The sequence below is a fragment of the Anopheles gambiae genome, chromosome 2 (genome assembly GCF_943734735.2).
Source record: "Anopheles gambiae chromosome 2, idAnoGambNW_F1_1, whole genome shotgun sequence".
NCBI lineage: Eukaryota > Metazoa > Arthropoda > Insecta > Diptera > Culicidae > Anopheles > Anopheles gambiae.
The window spans coordinates 108,858,916-108,877,784 of record NC_064601.1 but is presented as its reverse complement, the minus strand read 5'-3'; the positions used below and the strand labels follow the sequence as shown (position 1 = coordinate 108,877,784).

The window sequence follows — 18,869 nt, the reverse complement described above, 5'->3', positions numbered from 1 at the left end:
GTTTTGTTTACGTTTCGGACGGAGGAGGGTTGCGTTGCTCGCTGTCAGTTGCTTCATTGTTCAAACAGTTTTTCAACCCCGTCCCGAGCGGAGGTGTCTCGCAGGTTGCTCGCGTCCCTGTTTTTTGTTGATTTTTTTGGTTATACACACGGTGCCGGGATGAGTGCGTGTGCGGGGGGTTTAGCGGTGGTTTAGTGCTAAGAAGAAGAAAAAAAAACCCGTTTTCCGTCTGGTAAGCGCACCGAAAAACGGCAGACCGAGCAGAATCGAGTTACCCGCGGGAGTCCCGGGAGCGTAGAAAGTGGCTGCACGAGAAACCAACTCCAACAAGTGATCCAACTCCAGTTCTTCCAGCAGCCAAAAAGGTTCTAACCATTTTCGTGATAGGTTGTTTTAGCAAGTGTTTTGCACTATACCGGCATATTACCGAAGGTGAAAATTCTGTGCAATGGCAGTGTAGTGGGGAAACAGGAATTACGTCGTTCTTACGTCGTGTGTGTTGCGATTGCGGCCGTCTCCGTTGTTTACTGCTCCCGTCTCCGTTGATAGCCCCCGGAAGCTTGTTGGTTTATTGTTTTCTGTTTAGTTGAAGGGCCACCAGGGCAGTGTGATAGTGTGCGCGTTTGTGGTCCGAGTCCCAATCGCTCTCTGCGGGAAATTCCAGCGGTTCCTTCGACAGGTGTTATTGAAATCTTGCTCATCAATGCGCTTGTGCATCCGTCCTTGAAACTGGCGAAGAGAAAGGGAGTCTGTAGCAACCGCACACACACACACACGCGCGCACTCACACGCGGGCACATGTTGCTGCAGTGCATGCATCTTCGGTCAAGCAAAGGGGCACACCACATCCTTATCATGGTGTAGTTTTTTAAAGCAACACGAAAACACGAAACCAAACATCACAGAGAGAATAGGGAATGTTTGCCATCAATTGATGTGCTTTTTTTGGATGCTGCGAAGAGTGCAAAAGCAAAACAGTGCGATAATTATTCCGCTGAGTGTGAAGAGGAAGCAAATAGCCAGCGGTTGCTGCGACTTTGTTGATAGAATTCTGAACATCTGCCAAAGCACACGGTCCCGTCGTCGTCTCGTCACACCTCGTCGTCGGAAATGTCAAGCAGCTGTGTGGCGTGCGTGGCATCGAATTTGATTGATATCTCGGCTAAACGAGAATAGGGAAGCCAGGAAAGGAAGCGGAAAATTTGTACACACTAACAGAACCAGAACCAGAATTGAGAAGGCGCAACCCGGAAGCAGCGTGCGACAGCGCCGAATGTCTCGATGATCGTGCTGGGCGGAAGGAAGGCATCTCGTTGCTACTGTAGCTGACCGGGAGCGAGCGAGAAAGAGAGTGAACAAGAAGCCTGCTTTAAAAGGCAGGGAGCGTCAATACACCGCAAGGAGGTAGTGTTAGGTAGCGGCGGGCACAATGTTCTTCCGCGGCGGGCTCAGCATACGGCGCAATCTGTACACGCGCGTGCTGCTGCTGCTGGTGCTCGGGCTGTTCGTGCTGTTCTACTTCAAGAACTTGAACGGCTCGCCGAACTCGCTCGGCAGCCCGGCCCTCGAGCAGGCGAAACCGCTGGCCCAGCTAGGGCTGGATGTGAACCGGCTGGAGCTGCTGGCGGCGGCCGAAGCGGCCGCCGGCGGGCCCCTGAACAAGGGCAACCTGCTGCCGGCCCTGCCGCCGAGCGGGGACGCCCTGTTCGAGCGGCTCGTGCTGGCCGACCTGGCCAAGCAGCGGCCCGGCCTCGGCAACAATGGCGAGGGCGTCGAGCTGACGGGCGACGCGAAGGAGATCGGCGAAAAGCAGCTGGCCACGATCGCACTGAACGAGGAGCTGAGCGAGCATCTGAGCTACAACCGGACACCACCGGACGGTCGGCATCCGGCCTGCAAGCGCAAGCACTACGACCTGACCGGCCTGCCCTCGACCAACGTCATCATCATCTTCTACAACGAACCGTACTCGGTGCTGCTGCGCACGGTCCACAGCGTGCTGAACACGGCCGACGGGCGGCTGCTGCGCGAGATCATTCTCGTCGACGACGGCAGCACCAACGTGGAGCTGAAGGGCAAGCTGGACTACTACGTCCGGACCCGGCTGCCGGCGAAGGTGAAGGTGCTCCGGCAGCGACAGCGGTAAGTGTTCCACGCAATCCATGAAACTTGGAAGACCACGCGTTAAATGTGTGCACGCTCGTACGCACACAGTGTGCTGCACGCGCGGATGGCCACGTATCCGGGTGGAAGGTAGCGCGAGCGCGCGCCCGCGTACGGTTCTACCGTTGACTCATTTCTCACGTCACTCCACACCACACACACACACAAGCAGAGGCGCGCCGATTCCAGAGCGTCGTTTGTGGCTGTCTTGCACGGGGCGAGGGAAGGCTGGTTGTTTTTTTGGGGGGTTTTCTTACAACGCGCCACGAATGATGTGTTTGTTTGATGATTGTTTCCGCTCTTCTCCACGTCATCAGCCACTGGGACCGGTGTGTGAGCTTTTTTCCCATCGCGGCCCCACCACGGCCAAGGCCAAAGTGCCGAGTGACGGGAGTATTCTTTATGTGCGCTGCCTTTCTTAAGGGCCGATTCTCGATTACCGACTTCCCGCTTCGTTTCGCTACATAAACGCTTGTATTGTTATAATTAGCCAGCTTTTTTTTAGGTTTTTGTTTTTTAGTTGTTAATTGTGGTCATTTCATTTGTTTCATTCTGGTTGCAGGGGGAAGCTGGGAATTGTAAAACCTGTTTTCATATGATCTCTTTTACAGTTTTTCAGAGCAAACCAGATTTTTGGCACACAAAAAAAACGCTTCCTTCACGCACTGGGGCAACTTTATTGTGTTCGAAATCCAATAACCAAATACAAATAATGCTAAAAATGCTCACGCTTGCCGTAGAAAAGGTTCATCAACTTCTAGATGCGTGCAAATTCGCCATCTCTCCATAATTGGATGGACGCGTTCCAGCTTTTTGGCCAACGTTGTCCGTCAAAATCACTTGCTCTGGCTGTAAGGATGGGAAAATTGAAGTTTTCGTCGGAATTCTGGAATCGATTCCAGATAATAAGTCTGGAATCAGTTTCCAGAATCAATTCCGAAATCAGCTCCAGAATCGGAATCGGCTCTGAAATCGGAATCGCCTCCGGAGTTGGTTCCGGAATCTGAATTGGTTCCGAAATCGAAATCGGCTCTGGAATCGGAATTGGCTCCGAAATCAGAATCGGTTTGGAAATCGAAGTCGGTTTCGGCATCTCCATAAGAATAGACGTTTTGAGTCAATCAAACTTACTTGTAAACGATCCATTCTTATGGAGATTACCGGAATGTTTTCGCTTCTGAAACTTCTTATTCTTATCTCAGCTAATTCCAACTCTGGAGTCAAGGTCCCAGGTCGATTTTGGGAATTGGCTCCGGAATCAATTCCAGCATCGGAACTAGTTGAAAGCCAGCCAGATAGTGGCGGGAGTTCGGAATCGGAAATACCCAATTCTGTGTCCGTGTTCGCAATCAATTCAAGAACCGATTTCAATGCGGGAATCGATTCCGATTCCGGAGCTGATTCCGGAGCCGATTCCGAAGTTGGCTCCGAAAGCGATTCCGGAATCGGAAGCGGGTGTGGAATTAGAATCGGCTCCAGAATCGAAATGGACTAGGGAATCGTAATTTGCCCTGGTAACGGAATCAGGATTGACTCCACAAATGGCCGATTTCAGAATCGATTCCGGCAACTGATTCCAGAACTACTATCCGGAATCGATTTCAAAAGCACTACGAAGCTAGCCAGAGGCGAATTCCGACCAAAACTTCATTTTTCCCATCACTACTTTCAACGTTACCCCATCTTGTCGTGCGGTCGGAACGTTCTCGTTACTGCCTCAGAAGAGACACAAGACACATTCGTGCGTTCGTCTCTTTGTTTTGGCTTGGCTTTGGGCCAAGTCTTTTTCGGGACGGCTTACCCAGTCAGACGGCTGGAATGGACTTAGTGTGGTTTGGTCAACGAAAAGAGGAAAACAAACTCCACGACGACCACGTAAAATGGGGCACCACTCAGACCACTAGATCAACGCACGAAGGGAAAGCAGTCTTTCCTTCGAATGTTTACCAACGCTATATCGGTCTTAGCTATCTTAGAACGAGCGATCGTCCGCGGGCTGGGAGCCTATAGCGGGAATGGCAACCAACAACACGGCTAAGCTTCTTAACGCTTTGGTAATCACTACACTTTTTCATTTTCTCTTTCCGCCTCTTCCTTCCCTCCCATAAGAAGAAGAAGAAGAAGAAGTTCACTGAAACGGCCCACGATGAGTCGGTTACTTTTCTAGCTTGCCTAATGGAGCTAATTTCCACGCCGCACGCGCTACCAAAGGTGCGATCGGGTCTTCGGGTTGCGTCCCGTACAGGCGCTGCCCTGCCACGTCGCAAGTGTGTACGGGGTGGGGGGGTGGGATGAAACTGGCAGTGAATTAAACCCGATAAGATAAACATTTACTGCCGGTGTTAAGCAATTGTGTTTGCAATGGTTGAATTACTTATTCGGCTCACTCGGCGAGCGCACGCCTTGATCATCGTTCGTTTCGCTTCCGAGGGAGCCTGGATGGTTTTTATTGATACTTATCAGCCAGCCAGCCAGAGCTAATGCTTTCTAGAGAGCCCTTTTCCTGCAGTGCCCATTGAGTGGTACGCCCATCCACGTCAAATGTGTACTAAACGCTAATTAATTGTTAAATAATGTTCAATCCTGCTTAATGCACCTGATCCGTGGGAATTGTAATACTGTTAAAGAAATGGTTAATGCATTTTTTGACCCGTTGTTTGCTTGTTAGTGGCAGTGTAATTGGGATGCATTGTGCATCATTTTTTATTGCTTTGGATGGACATTTACTACGTTGTGTTAGATCGTTTTGGTCAGTCGCTAACCTTATTGTAACATTGTACTCACTTTAACAACATCACTGTTAATCTAACTGCATCTTTCATATTTTACAACATGGTTCGGGCTTGGCCTCCAGCTCCACTGTCTTGTGTTTATTGTACCACGTGTGGCAGGCGTGCGATTGTAAATAATCTAACCGGCACCGTTTTAATTGCTACTGTTTGCCTCACCACGAGTTTCCATTCCACTTTCCCCACAAAATGTTTGAAATAGGCAAAGGGAGATCGTTCGGCTCGCTAACCGAACGAACCGATCATGTGTGTGTGCGAATATGATGCGATCCATTGGGTGCGATGGGTGAAATAGAATATTTGCTGTTTTATTACCGATCGTTAAAGGAAAACTGCCAGCCACACACAACTGCCGTACCGAGGTTTATGTTACGAGCAGCTACATCTAATGCCGCCGCGATACGACAAAGAAATGGGAAAGTACACTAATGTTGCTATTGTTCTGCGACTGTCCGGTTCGCAAGCAAACGATCGTGTGTCGTCGCTCCGTCTTGGCGTTGCATTCAAAAGTCCCACCTTGGCCGGGAAGGTCTTGGCATCCCTCTCATAATTGGATGAGATTCCATTTTCTATCCTTTCTTCCTCCCCTTTTATCTGACGATGAAGGTCAGATTATCTAAAAAAAACTTCAGGCGATCTTCACATAATGCTCCATTCTTTACACCTCATTGAAAGTGTTCATTTACTTTGGGGACAGAAGGTAATTCACGGCGTGTGAGAAATTGCTTTCTGCTCTCGCTAATATGAAGAGAAAAGCCTCCAAATTTGCTGGACTTTCCTTTTTTTGGTTGTTGCCAAATTGCTGATCCTGACATTTGCGCCGTGGTTAATGACCCTCCGCTCTTTGAGCTCAGTACTTAAAACTGACCTATGTGAGGATGGGATATGGGATATGCTGCAATGAAATTAGTGGTCAAATTTCCATCCCACCTATCCTGTACTGGTCGTTGTACTTACAGCCGTAGTGCAACATCACGAAATCGTTAGTTTGTGCGGCCTGACACGACACTAACCGATGGGGTGGCCATCTTCACTGCAACCGCCATACCTTTACACGCACGGTTGAATTTGGACAATCACTGAGCTGATGGCAGCTGATGTGTACACCTTGACAAAACGGACCACGGCGTAAGTGTAACCCTTTGCGGGATTTACTCGCTTTCGGTGTACGCTTCTTGAGAAAAATGATAGTTGCGCGCTTTCACTACGCGCCGGCTAGTTTGGAAGGTATTTTTGCGTGCTGCTGCTGCGTGGCTTTTGGGGCGAAGCATGCCATGACTTCGGGGGAAAAACGATGGAAAGGAAAGGCAAATGACAGCCAGCCAGTCTGCAAAACAATCTCCCAACGTGTGTGTGTGTGCGTGCATGGTGCAACAATTTGCTCATCAAATTGGTGAACCTGGTAGGGCCGCAAGGTTGCCCCCAAAGGTGTGCGTGCCTTTGCTGATGAGTTGAGGTCCTTTTTTGTGTGTAGAAAAGAAATCACAAACTTATGAGTCTCGGGGTGTTCCTTTTTTGCGGTGATGAGATATTCACGTTCCCACAGTGTCATGTGTTTACCACCTGATGCTTTGTCCATCACACATCGATGGCTAAATTATTCAACACACATCACCCACCGGCTCGATCTTACTCGATTTGCTGCTCCAATTGTTGCTGTTAAGGTGTGGACGACGCTTGAGTGAAGCCATTTTTTATTGTTGATGGTGTTGAGTGAGTGTGTTGTTCGATTGAAAGTAAAACCCACCCGGCCTACTGCCTTCAGTTACTCAATCTTAACGAAGGGCGTTACTACGCAACGACTATCGAGCAAATCGGCATCCAAGATGTATGCATTGCATAAGTTTCTGGCAACAGTGTTCTCGAAGCATCGTTGGCCACCATTGGCCATCGTGACACCGTTTGTTGTGCTAACGGGACACGAATCGGTGAATGGCTGCGTGCCGCGAGGGTCAAGTTATTTCTGCAAAAACCGAAAAGCACCATCACAACGGGAGATGTTTAACTTTCTAATTCTTGGTAGCACGTTTCATCGTGTCAAAGAACGTAAGCATACAATTATGTTATGTGTAAATGTTGTTTTTTTTTGGTTCATATCGTCGTACGTGACACGCGGAACATGAAAGTAGGTGAATGGTGTAAATGTCACCTTCCAACTTTCCAATTTCGGAAAAATCTTGAAACATTAATTCCAACATCTAAATTGTACCCAAACGAAGCGGTTTGCCGTTCGTAGAAAGATTAATCTATACGCATCTCATCCGTTTTCAGCTAATGGCAGTTGCCTGTTCCGATAGTCACGTTGGTTACGCTATCTACCCACACGCAAGAATGCCATGAGTCAACCGACAGGCATGACGTGTGCCAACGCCGCGCTGTTAAAACCGTCGCAGAATGCCATCCCGCCGTAGTGTCAAACGCTAATGCCTTCTGCACACACCTTGAACTCGGAAAGACTCGGCCGGGCAAGCCCAAAGCTGGAGATCGCGAGCTGTTGATGCGTTCGAGCGGCCCACACAAACACACGCACCCTGTCGTCGTCGTCGTCGTCTTCGTCTTCAGCGCAAGGCGCTCATAAGCATAAATATTTAAATTCGGTACCGTTCCTACACACGCCGTCACACGCACACAAGCGTATGGCGACACACAAACCGGTCCGTTTAATAGGCCCCGGCCCCAAAACATCCGCCGTGTGCATTCATACGCTGGTGTGTTGGGCACAATTTTTGAAGGTGGCCTTTTTCCACGCGGTGCTTTCCACGCGGTTATGCTGTTTGATCCTCTTCACGACATTGACGCGCGGCTAGGCTGGCTACGATCACGACGATCGGTCTGTGGTGGCGGTAAGCTTTGCAGGGGGGGAGTTCACTTGTGCAGTTTAAGGGGCTTCTCCGTTTGAACTTCTCCGTGGTTGGAAGATGACAACGATTTGTGCAAAGCGAGAAAAGATGGCTCGAACCGGACTGTGTGGAGGATGGCGAATGATCCGAAGTCACGAAAAGTCGATCGCCTTGAAATGTTGATCGAGTTAGGTTTGTGTTTCCCCGTTCCATCGTTTGCGATGCCGCTTTTGGATGGGGAAAACATCCAATGACATACATGATGGCCACACAAGCATACATTGGGGTATTAGTGGCCGTACCGTAGATTTGCTTCATCTAAACATGGATCGAGATGGTTGTTTTCTACGAAGAAAAAGGGGTTTTGTATTAGCAAGAGATGTTTTAGTTGTGTACTGCAAGCGAACAAAGATGCTTACAGCGATATGTTCTCAATTCTGGACAGTAAATGTCGTTTTTGAGGAACAATATCCAAGTACCAACTCGAGCTGATCGCGACAAAAGAGATCAGTTGTCTGTGACTGCATGGTGACTAATCAAGTCTAATATTCCGTTTTTGTGGGATAAATGCTTGATTATTGTTAAATTTTACAACTTTACGAAGCCCTAACATCTCTCTAAAGCTCGCTCAGTAAAAATTTTCTAAAGCCCGCGTTAGAGCCCCACATATTGGTTAATTCAATAGTTGGGGAATTGAATATCCTTTCTTGTGGTGTAAGATAAGCCATATTCTGACAAATAATCAATGAAATATAGGAAAAACCAAAATCAAACACCTAAAGCGACCTTAAGGTTGCGTGAAAGTGAACGTGAAATTTTGGTTATTTTGCTATATTTCAATAAATTTGTATCCGAATTTGGCTTATCGTACACGTATTTTTTCACCGTGAACCAAGCGGGGAATCACAAGGAAATGCATTTCATTTATTAATATCAATATCATGCATAGTTGGGGAATTGAATATACTTTCTTTTGGTGTGAAATAAGCCAAATTCTGATATAAATTTATTGAAATATAGCAGAAAAACCATTCATTTCACGTTCAATTTCACTGGGGCTCTAAAGCGGGCTTTAAGATGTAGTCTCTTCAAGATGATTTGTGTCTTTAAGATGAACATTTTGACGGTCCCATCATATTCCATATATTTTATATCTCTTCAAGATGCATGTATCTCTCAGGCGAATATCCTCCAAGCAGCAGGTTGCGATTTGGCAGTCGAAATTCTCTAAGATGAAGTTTTGGGCTCTCATGGATGGATATCTCTCGAAGCTGACGGTCACCTTGAAAATTCATATTAGAGAGATTTAAATGTAAAAATGTATCGAATATGACGGGACCTTCAAAATCTTCATCTTATAGAAACAATTCATCTAGCAGAGACTACACTTTACAGATATTTCACTGTGTACCAATGACGTCAATGCTATTGCAGCCTGCAAGCAGCAATCGTTTATTCAATTGGTATTAGGCCTTCAAAAAAACAGCTGTTCAAATAGTCAAACAGTTTGGGACAGGTGGGAGTGTGTGTTCTCCGCAGTTCCAACGAATCCGAATTGCAAAACATCAGATTTATCGAACGATTGCAGCTGAAGTTGCAGATGATCGACCATCATGCTCCGATCCAGCACATGCCACGTCCACAACCCTGTGGTGTGCAATCATGTGCTACCCACTTCCATATCCCTGCGATATGATCACAATGTACCACCGTTGTCGGGAACAACAATCAATCATTGGGGGTTTGCAGCGCGCTACTGTGTTGCAATCGAGTGTGCGATCTGCGCGATCGGTGGCCGCAGCTATTATTTATCGCTTCTGCGGCGTTCGCTAGTTCGCCACGTGTGTCGTTGTACGTACTAGTTGTCGTTGACACAGGAGAGTCGATGGGCTGGTGTGCGCCGTTGCGGCCGTTTCGTTTAGCGGAAGGGGAAATGGCTTGTACCCCCAATCAGATCTTCAGCCGTGTGTTGGACGCTTCTGCTATGGAACAAACAGGAACACAACATTGCAGTTATGCGGTGGAGTGGTGTGCCTCATCTTCGTTTGGGGTTTGCCCCTTCAGCTGTGATAGAACCGGTCCAATCGATGCGCCGCTGGGCGACCAAGCTTTGCGGTGCAGTAACGCGCAGAAAGGATGTGTAGGAAAGGTGGACACAGAATTTGCATACCATGAAACCACATTCACGAAGTGTGTGTGTGCAGGGTAAAAGAGAAAGCTTTAAGCGATCTTAAGCAGTAGCTACCTTGCTTTCTTACTTTCTTCCAACCTTCCTTCTTACCAGTGACCCCAAAAAATACAAGAACAGCCCAAACCACAAGGAAAAAGACACCCTGTGTGATCTCAATTCCGCGCTTCCACCCTGGTGTGGGTTTGAGTGGCGGTTAATTATGCCAACCGCATCATCACGCGTCGTCGTCGTCGTCGTCTTCGCTACTATCATCCGGCTGGTGTGGCACAGCAACATTGGCATTGGGGTTCTTTTTTTTCGAGGCCAAACCTAACTCGTTCCAACGGATACAATCTTTCCCCCTTTCGCATCGCGTATCGTGTGGTTGATAAAATGTAAATTTTTAGTACCCCCGATATGCTTGCAAAACTAGTTCTAGGGGCATGGCGGGCTGAGAGACATCATCTAGCGTTCCACCGTGGTGACAAGCATCTCTTTGACACAGTGAGAAACAGGGAAAATTTTGCAACTACTTGTCAGTGTTGTCGCAACTGGGCTGAGCTTTTGTGGGGTTTTCACTTTTTACTCACTAACTAGGGCGGACTACGAGGGGACATCTACATAAAAAGTGCTGCCAAAATCGGGGTTAAGCTGGAGCAATTATCAAACGTCAAACTTGTTGCATTAGAACAGTCTTTATCTGTAACATCGCATCATAAATTATACGGTCGATTTGTTTACGTCGTCCCGCCAATCTTTCCTGGTTTGCCTGTTTTGCTCCTCTCCGGTCTGGTAATGATAAAGTATGCAAGATAAATACGTGATTACCACCCGCGATATCGAATGCGTCAAACGGAGGGACGGTTGATTTGCGATAAAACGCCCCAACTTTACCCGGCGCAACCTAATTACAGTCGTGTATGAAATTAGCCTTAAACACATGTCTTTACCGTTTTTTATGGTTGAGTAAATGCTTTAGCAAAGACACTGGGTCATCTTGGTTTGGTTGAAGTTTTGCTTCACATTGCTAATGACTCACTTTTTTTTGGGATTTACAAAACTCACTCTTTGGCCCGACTCGTGGCTCACTAGTTTCGAATTCAACTCACTTACTCTCTGTGACTCGACTAGTGACTCACTCTTGTAGGATCCAACTGACTCACACTCTGGATCAACATTTTTGGCCTTCAAAATTCTTTCTCTCTTTGTCTAACTACAGACTTTTTCGGGATTTTATTTAATCATTCTTTGTGCCGAATAGTAACTTATATCGTTGACATTTTACTTCCAGGTACAGTGTTTGGATTAGAAATCAGTTATTTAAATCAGAGTGAAAGAGTAACTATAGATATTTGAATTATTCTTCATAAAGATACATACGAAATATTAAGAAAATCTTCAAGACTCAAGAATCATACAAAAAATAAACATCTTCTTTTTCTTCCTTCTTTGAGATTCGATTCACTCACTCTGTGATCCGACAAGTGAACCGTCTTTTTAGGATGCAACTCACTATCTCTCTTCGCAAGGTAATTGGCTAGCTCTCTTGGGATTCTAATCATTCAGAACATAAAAATGATGCAAATAGAGCAAGTGATTCATAGAAATTCTTCGTACTGAGTTGAATCCATACATTCAATTGGAGGTTTCAGTTCACTCACTAACTCGCTCTCTTACTCAGTGTGCACATCTCTATTTCTCACTGATGCCTTTGAGATGGGGCCTTTGATCGATACAGGTTAGGCACTGCTCTAATGCTGTTGCGTACCGCTTCGAACACACTACGATTAACCGTTTATTTACCTACTTTCGGGGTGAAGATTGGTGCGTATGTGTGTGTTTTTTGTATGACGTGTTGACACAATTTCAGTCGGCCAAATGTCAAATTGCATAATAAAAAATAAATAAATAAAAAAAGCAAATGTTTGAAGTCGTGAAAGTGTTGGCCCCTATGATGGAATGTTCAACAGTAGGTCTTGCTGTTTTCATCATCGCACGCCGTTCTTCGAATTTTGAATATGGAAACAGAATTCTTTGTGGCACCGTCTGTGTTCATTCCTCGTTTAGCCGATGCATGCATGATATTCTAAAAAGCGTATGGGAAAAGCATCAACCTTTTAGGGCCAAAGTATCCGGTTCTAGCTGTGCAGAATTTGCATAATAGATTCTCTGTTTTATATGTCACTCGAGAATCGCTTTGATCCTATAACTGCATAGACCGGAGTGGGAGAGGGAAAAACGCATGAGTTGCATGAGTAGTGTAGAAAATGTAGTAATTTGATAGATAATTAACAAAAAGAAAGGAGAATCAGATGCATTCAGCATATTATCTCCATTCCCTGCCAATTAGTGCCAGTTTTCCGATCGTTTTTATTACAACAGTTCAATCTGGTGAGATGCCATATTATCATACCAATTAGATCGTATTGCAATTCCCGTTGCTTCTTTTGCCGGAAAATGTGGAATGAACATTATTTTAAAATCCGATATCATCCAGTCCTACGTAGAGCCAGGGAATTGGCATCAAATTCAATACCCGTCGGCATCATATCGATGCGCACAGCGGGCACATGTGCGTTACATCGTTAAGTAGTTGACCGGATTCGGTGTCAATTGGCAATTGAATATCGATTTAAATAGATTTCCTGGCTCTCTCTCCCGTTTTTCTATTCTGCTGCAACGAGTCACGTTTTAAACGAGTTTCGCTACAGAAGGAGGACATTAAAAAGATGTTACGGGGGCAACCTCATGCTAATGCAGGTTTTATTTTATCATTTTAAATGAAATTAGAGCAGTTTTTTCTGGTGGAAATGACTCTATCATAAACTTGTTATTTTCACATAACACGGTCTATTAAAAACGATTATTTGCGTGAACTATTTAAGGCTCGTTGGCACCATACGTCGGTTCATTAACTGTTAATGTGTGGTATCTGACAAAAGAGTTGCATTAACCAAATCGCGGTAGGGTAGGGACAATTTATTAGACATTATCATTTTGTACTAGAATTTTCTTGCTCGTTAGCCGTGGACAATCAAGCTGTTGGGTATAGGCAATTTTCTCCGTTCCACCAAAGTGCATCTGTTTTGCACTGTTGAACTCAACCAGAGCGCAATACGGGGAAATTCAACTACCTTTACGTTTACGAATGAAATGACACACTAATCTAATCACCTTTTCTTTATTCCTCTTCCTTATAAAGCTATCCTAATAAGGGAAGATGGAGGTAGGAAGCCACTCCAATTGTGTGAATTGAGCTATTTGAGCTGTATTTGCTAAGCGGAAAATCAAACAAAAAAAGCTCAAAATTTATGTCACCTTTAACATTCATAGTCTGTCGGTTTCGTCCCGGCCACAACAATGGGCCCACCGCTAGTTGATATGAAAGTGAAATTAATGACGGGGTTTCGTGGCCCGTGGACGAATGATCGTTTGCAAAGGTGCGAAATCGGTTGCAGCAATGTGCAGCCACGGGAAACGCAGCCGTCTTCTTCGCGTCTTCAGCGCGTCACCTTCAGTGACCCACGATGAGGGTGCACGGCCCGCCTGGAAGAGGATTACATAAATTCAGCTATGTGCGAATGGCGAAATTTAAGATGCATTGGGCGGTATTTATTACTCCAGTCCGTCCGCTCGTAAGAGGGAAAGGAAATGGACTCTTTTTTCGTTTTCCTCCGGTCCGAAAACGGTCTGATTGCAAACAATAGTCTTTTTCAACAATAAACCTGGCTGAGATTGGAATGACGGCTAGGCCAAGGGTTAAGCGAACCGTGACACGATGTGTGAACTCATTGGGGGAGGGGGAGGGTTTTCCTCTTTCTTTGTTTAAGCGTCCAAAAAACAATCTAATTTACAAGATTTATGTTGTGCTTGCGTACTGGGGTTTATTCAAACAATACGATTTTGCTTCGTTTTTTTTATTTGCAGGGTCGGATTAATAAGGGCACGGTTAGCCGGTGCCAGGCTAGCGAAAGCCGACGTACTAGTCTTCCTCGATGCGCACTGTGAGTGTATGGTGCAGTGGCTGGAACCACTGCTCGAGCGGATCAAGGAGTCGCCCACGAGCGTCCTGGTGCCGATCATCGATGTGATCGAGGCGAAAAACTTCTACTACAGCACCAACGACTACAACGATTTCCAGGTAGGTGTGCGATCACGTCACGTAAAACAAACAAATTGCAAAGAAGATTAACATGCAATCTGCAATTCTGCTTCTACTTCTAGATTGGTGGATTCACCTGGGACGGCCACTTCGATTGGCATGATGTGACGAAGCGCGAGCGGGAGCGGCAGAAGCGCGAATGTGCGGAAAAGGATCTGGAGATCTGTCCCACGTACAGTCCGACGATGGCGGGTGGGTTGTTTGCGATAGCGCGCGATTACTTCTGGGACATTGGCAGCTACGACGAGCAGATGGACGGGTGGGGTGGAGAGAATCTGGAAATGTCCTTCCGGGTGTGGCAGTGCGGTGGTACACTGGAGACGATTCCTTGCTCGCGCATTGGACACATCTTCCGCGATTTCCACCCCTACTCGTAAGTGTCGCAGGTGTGCGTTTAGGGGATGAATGTTTGATTTTGAAATATGTTGCCCTTTCCACAGTTTCCCCAATAATCGTGATACGCACGGTATTAACACGGTACGGATGGCGATCGTATGGATGGATGATTACGTCGAGCTGCTTTACCTGAATCGACCGGATCTGAAAGTAAGTGTTTGCATGGTTGAATTCCCATTTTTCCCTTTACTAATCATGCTCTTCCCCCTTCTTCGTAGGATCATCCCGAGCTCGGTGACGTTACGCACCGGAAAGTGTTGCGCGAAAAGCTACACTGCAAAAGCTTCGACTGGTACATGAAAAACGTGTACCCGGAGAAGTTCATCCCGACGCGCAATGTGCGCGCATTCGGACGGTTGGCCTCCCAGGCGGACAATCTCTGCCTCGACACGCTGCAGCAGAATGCGGACAAACCGTGGAACCTTGGTATTTACACCTGCTTCAAGCCGGAAGTGTCCGCATCGCAACTGTTTTCGCTGACGAAACGCAACGTGCTGCGGAACGAGCGCAGCTGCGCGACGGTGCAGGCAAGCAAGTCGGAATCGAAGTTCGTCGTGATGATACCGTGCATCGATGATGAAGATATCGACGATACGTGGGAGTTTACCGAGCATCGGCAGCTGCGCCACAAGCAGTCGGGCCTGTGCCTGGACAGTAGCGACCTTTCGACGAAAAGCTACGTGCACGTGGCAACGTGTCATCCGGGAATTAAAACACAAAAGTGGGAATTTCAACATGAGTAGACACGGGAGGGAGGGGATCGGTAGAGCGATTCGTATTGTTTTATTTGCGTCAACAACCGACAGGCTCTAGTGTATGTGTGTGTGTGTGTGTGGAAGGGAAAGCTGGAACTGATGCTTCCTCTTGTTGTGAGTGGTTTGGCAGCATGATTCAAGTATGACTCTTTCGTGAATGTTTGCGTCTTTTAGGTATGCAATAATGGCCAGAGAAATCAGGAATCTGTTTAGTGGCCGCATGTGTGTGTGCGTGTGTGAGTGTATTTTGTTATCTGTGTACGCAACCCTAATTGCTCCTCAATCGGTACTGCTAGGCGTCAAACATAGAACTCTACTACCACTGACTAAACATAAACGACTACTCGGCTACCCGAGTAAGAGTACTTCGACTGGAAGCAAAACAATAATACCTCGTTAAGGTTGATAGTGTAAAAATCACAAGCTTAACTCCTGCGTGCGTTGTATAAAGCACGTGCGCAATAGTGTGAGAAACGGGGCAAGGAACGAACGATATCGCAAGGCTTAGCTAGGAAAAAGGGATAAACAGGAAGGGTATTAAATATGGGCAAGAAAGCATTAAGGAAAATTCATTCGATCGTTGCTGGAATTGCAAATGGGACGAATGAAGGTGGCAAAATGTGCCGGCAGTAGTAAAGTATTGCAATTGAGGAAAGGTGGAAAGAGGTGCAAAATATCATCACAACGTTGTTACCGACGGAATTGTTGTAAGAGTAGGTCTCGACTACTACGTGTGAGCAAAAAAAAAAAAACTATCGACTGGCCAAACTGGATGTGCAAAATGTAAAATTACAGCTTTTTCAGCCAACTTGAAGGTGGAACAGAAGGAAAGGGGGAACGATTTTTAGAAACTGTGTTCCGACAACCATTACATTGGCCTAGCGGATATTATTTGGTAAGACTTATTTCGACAGCTATTGCTTCCATATTTACTCGTAGACTCGGCCTGAATCGTTTTCGAAAGGGATTAGAAAAAAAACAACAACCGCTCAAATACTAAAGGATAATAGGATACCGTTGGTAAAAATTGTAATTATTTAATTCGTCCAACTGTAAGGACACAGACAAGTGGTAAACTAATTCGTTCACCAGAATGGTTTAAAATGCATCACATGTGCGAAACACGAGCACATAAAAACATCCCTTCCGTAAAATTATTTGATTTTAGAACGACTACAGCGAAAAACTAGGTTCCTCAATTACTTCGACCGTTAGGGATGTTATATGATATGAAAAAGGGTTTTTTTTATTGTAAGGCAAATAATTGTGAATCTTTTACATCACGCACCCATAATCTTGCTGTAGCTCAACCGAGCTTAAACTGATCTTTTGCAGAAGCGTTTAATAGTCACATCACAGCTAGGAAATTGAAGAAAAAAAAACTAGAATGTAAGGAAATGGGATACCGTACTTACACCGATGAGCGTGGTCAATAGCGCACATTATGCAGCCAATTAGCAAGAAGCGTAGAATGCAAAAACAAAACAAAAAAACTAGAACTCGAAAGTGCCACAGAACTTAAGTTAAAACAGTACCACGTGGCATTACGCAAATGCACGTGGTAGATGCAGCAAATGAAGCGTGTTGATTATTGTATGTGGATGGCAGTCAGAATATCCATAGCTGTGTATGCGGTAAAAGAGCGTGCTTAGTATAATGCTTAAGTTCTGCCAAAATGCGCCATCACAAATGCCAAATGAGCTTTTTCCCATGATGCATCGATGCGCATCCACGAAGCGCGCTTGCTTAGTAAGAGGATCTTCGATGAGCAATTGTAAAGGAATTGTAAAAACATCACACAAAATCAAATCAATTGTGCAGTGGAAAGAAAGTGGGAGAAAAGGCAAGGAAAAGTGTATTATAAAAGCAGAAAAAATCGATTGCCACATTAATTGGCACTTTGAAGGAGACTGGTGTACAGGAAATGGGGGAAAAATTGTTACAATAAACTATTTGTTTAAAAATATTTTTTCTATCTTTGTTTCTTGAAAATTCGAACACTTATTTTATACCCAAAATGAAACTCTTCGTATGAGAAACAATCTTTCGTACCACGTTTCTGAATTCAAATTAAAAAACGAACCTCTTGATTCCGCGCTATTGTTGTCTCTTTCATTGCAACCCTGCAACACCTACTATGACGTCATTTTGAACTGCACACGCGCGTGTTCAATACGGGACAGCCGTGCAGGGGTTTTGACAGCTGATTTGACAGCTTGCAATGTCAACAACGGTTTATTTACTGTTTACGTCCAACTCCACAGCAGACCGGAAAGGTTCGAAATGAATATTGTGCGAAATGAGTAAGTTTTTACATTGTTTTAGAATAATCTGCACTCGAGGAAGGAAACTCTACCATTCAAACGCTATGTTTCAGCTTCAAAATAATGCCCCGCTCGATGGTGTGCGAGGACAGCAATCTGCGGGGTGACATCACGATCTCCTCCGGATGCGTCATCCATCCGTGCTCCACCATCATTGCCGAGTCGGGACCGATCGTGCTGGGGGAGAACTGTATCGTGGAGGAGTACGCAACGTTGCGGTACCGGATACCGGAGAATCACCCGGACCACGGCGCACTGAAGGCGGAAGGTGTGACAAAGCCGCTGATAATCGGGCCGGACAATGTGTTCGAGGTAGGTTGCACGGTGGAGGCACTTTCGATCGGCGAACGGAATGTGTTCGAGTGCAAGAGCTACGTGTCGGCGGACGTTACCGTTGGGAGTGGGTGCGTTATCGGTGCCGGGTGCCGGCTAGTTGGTCAGCAAACACTGCCGGATAAGACGATTGTTTATGAGGCGCAGTGCATGCAACGGGAAGCGATGGACAAGCAGAAAACGCAAATGATACAGCTGGACTATTTGCGGAAGATACTGCCCAACTATCACCATCTACGGAAGGCCAACTATGATCCAAAAAAGGCACGGGAACAGGTTTAGAGCAAACGGGGGAAATGTAGGTTACTCATTACTGTGGGTCGTGCACACTTAGCGTGTAGGTTTTCATGAATATTCCGTTCCATTTAATTTTCGCTTTTCATGTTTATTTAGTAATTTAATCAATTAGTATGTTTGTGTAATCGTCGTGCCGAACGTTAAAGGTTTAATTTGAAAGCTAACTTAATAAAGCTTGCTTGCAGTGGAATCATGACGAGGTCCTTTTTCATAATAATTTTATGTTTAGATCTTTTCAACGTTTTTGTCTCGTTATTCATTTTACTGGGAAAAGGTTATTTACTAGGCATGGGCGGGTCGACCCAATCCTACCGGGTCGGAGTCATCCGGGTCACAGACGTTAGGGTCGACTCTAAAGGTACAAGTAGGTTCAGTAGGTGCAAGAAAGCAAAAGCGACTCCGACTAGTGATGGGTAAAGTTGGAAAAAATCCACAATCAACTCCAATCCAACTCCGATAATTTCGGAACCGTCTCCGTAAGGTTGGTCCCGCATCATCCGGAGTTGCTTGGAATCGCCTGGAGTCGTCCGGAGTCGTTCAGATTCGGAGTCGTGTGGAGTCGACTGGAATCGTTCGGAGCCAGAGTTATCCGATGTCGTTTGGAGTCTTTCGAAGTCGTACGGAGTCGGAGTCGTCCGGA

General features: G+C 46.0%; 2 protein-coding genes across 2 annotated transcripts; both read left to right on the top strand.

Moving 5' to 3' along the window:
- The first annotated feature begins 43 nt into the window (after window positions 1–43).
- Window positions 44–17,241, top strand: LOC1270158 (polypeptide N-acetylgalactosaminyltransferase 1). Its single transcript, XM_308833.5, has 5 exons — window positions 44–2,142; window positions 13,890–14,103; window positions 14,187–14,497; window positions 14,565–14,670; window positions 14,739–17,241. The coding sequence occupies exons 1-5, from the start codon at window positions 1,430–1,432 to the stop codon at window positions 15,261–15,263; spliced, it is 1,869 nt and encodes a 622-aa protein (XP_308833.5). The 5' UTR covers window positions 44–1,429; the 3' UTR covers window positions 15,264–17,241.
- Window positions 17,242–17,479: 238 nt separating this feature from the next.
- Window positions 17,480–18,419, top strand: LOC5667126 (dynactin subunit 6). Its single transcript, XM_001688051.2, has 2 exons — window positions 17,480–17,578; window positions 17,653–18,419. Exons 1-2 carry the CDS (start codon window positions 17,559–17,561, stop codon window positions 18,212–18,214), a joined length of 582 nt encoding a protein of 193 aa, XP_001688103.2. The 5' UTR covers window positions 17,480–17,558; the 3' UTR covers window positions 18,215–18,419.
- The last annotated feature ends 450 nt before the right edge of the window (window positions 18,420–18,869 follow it).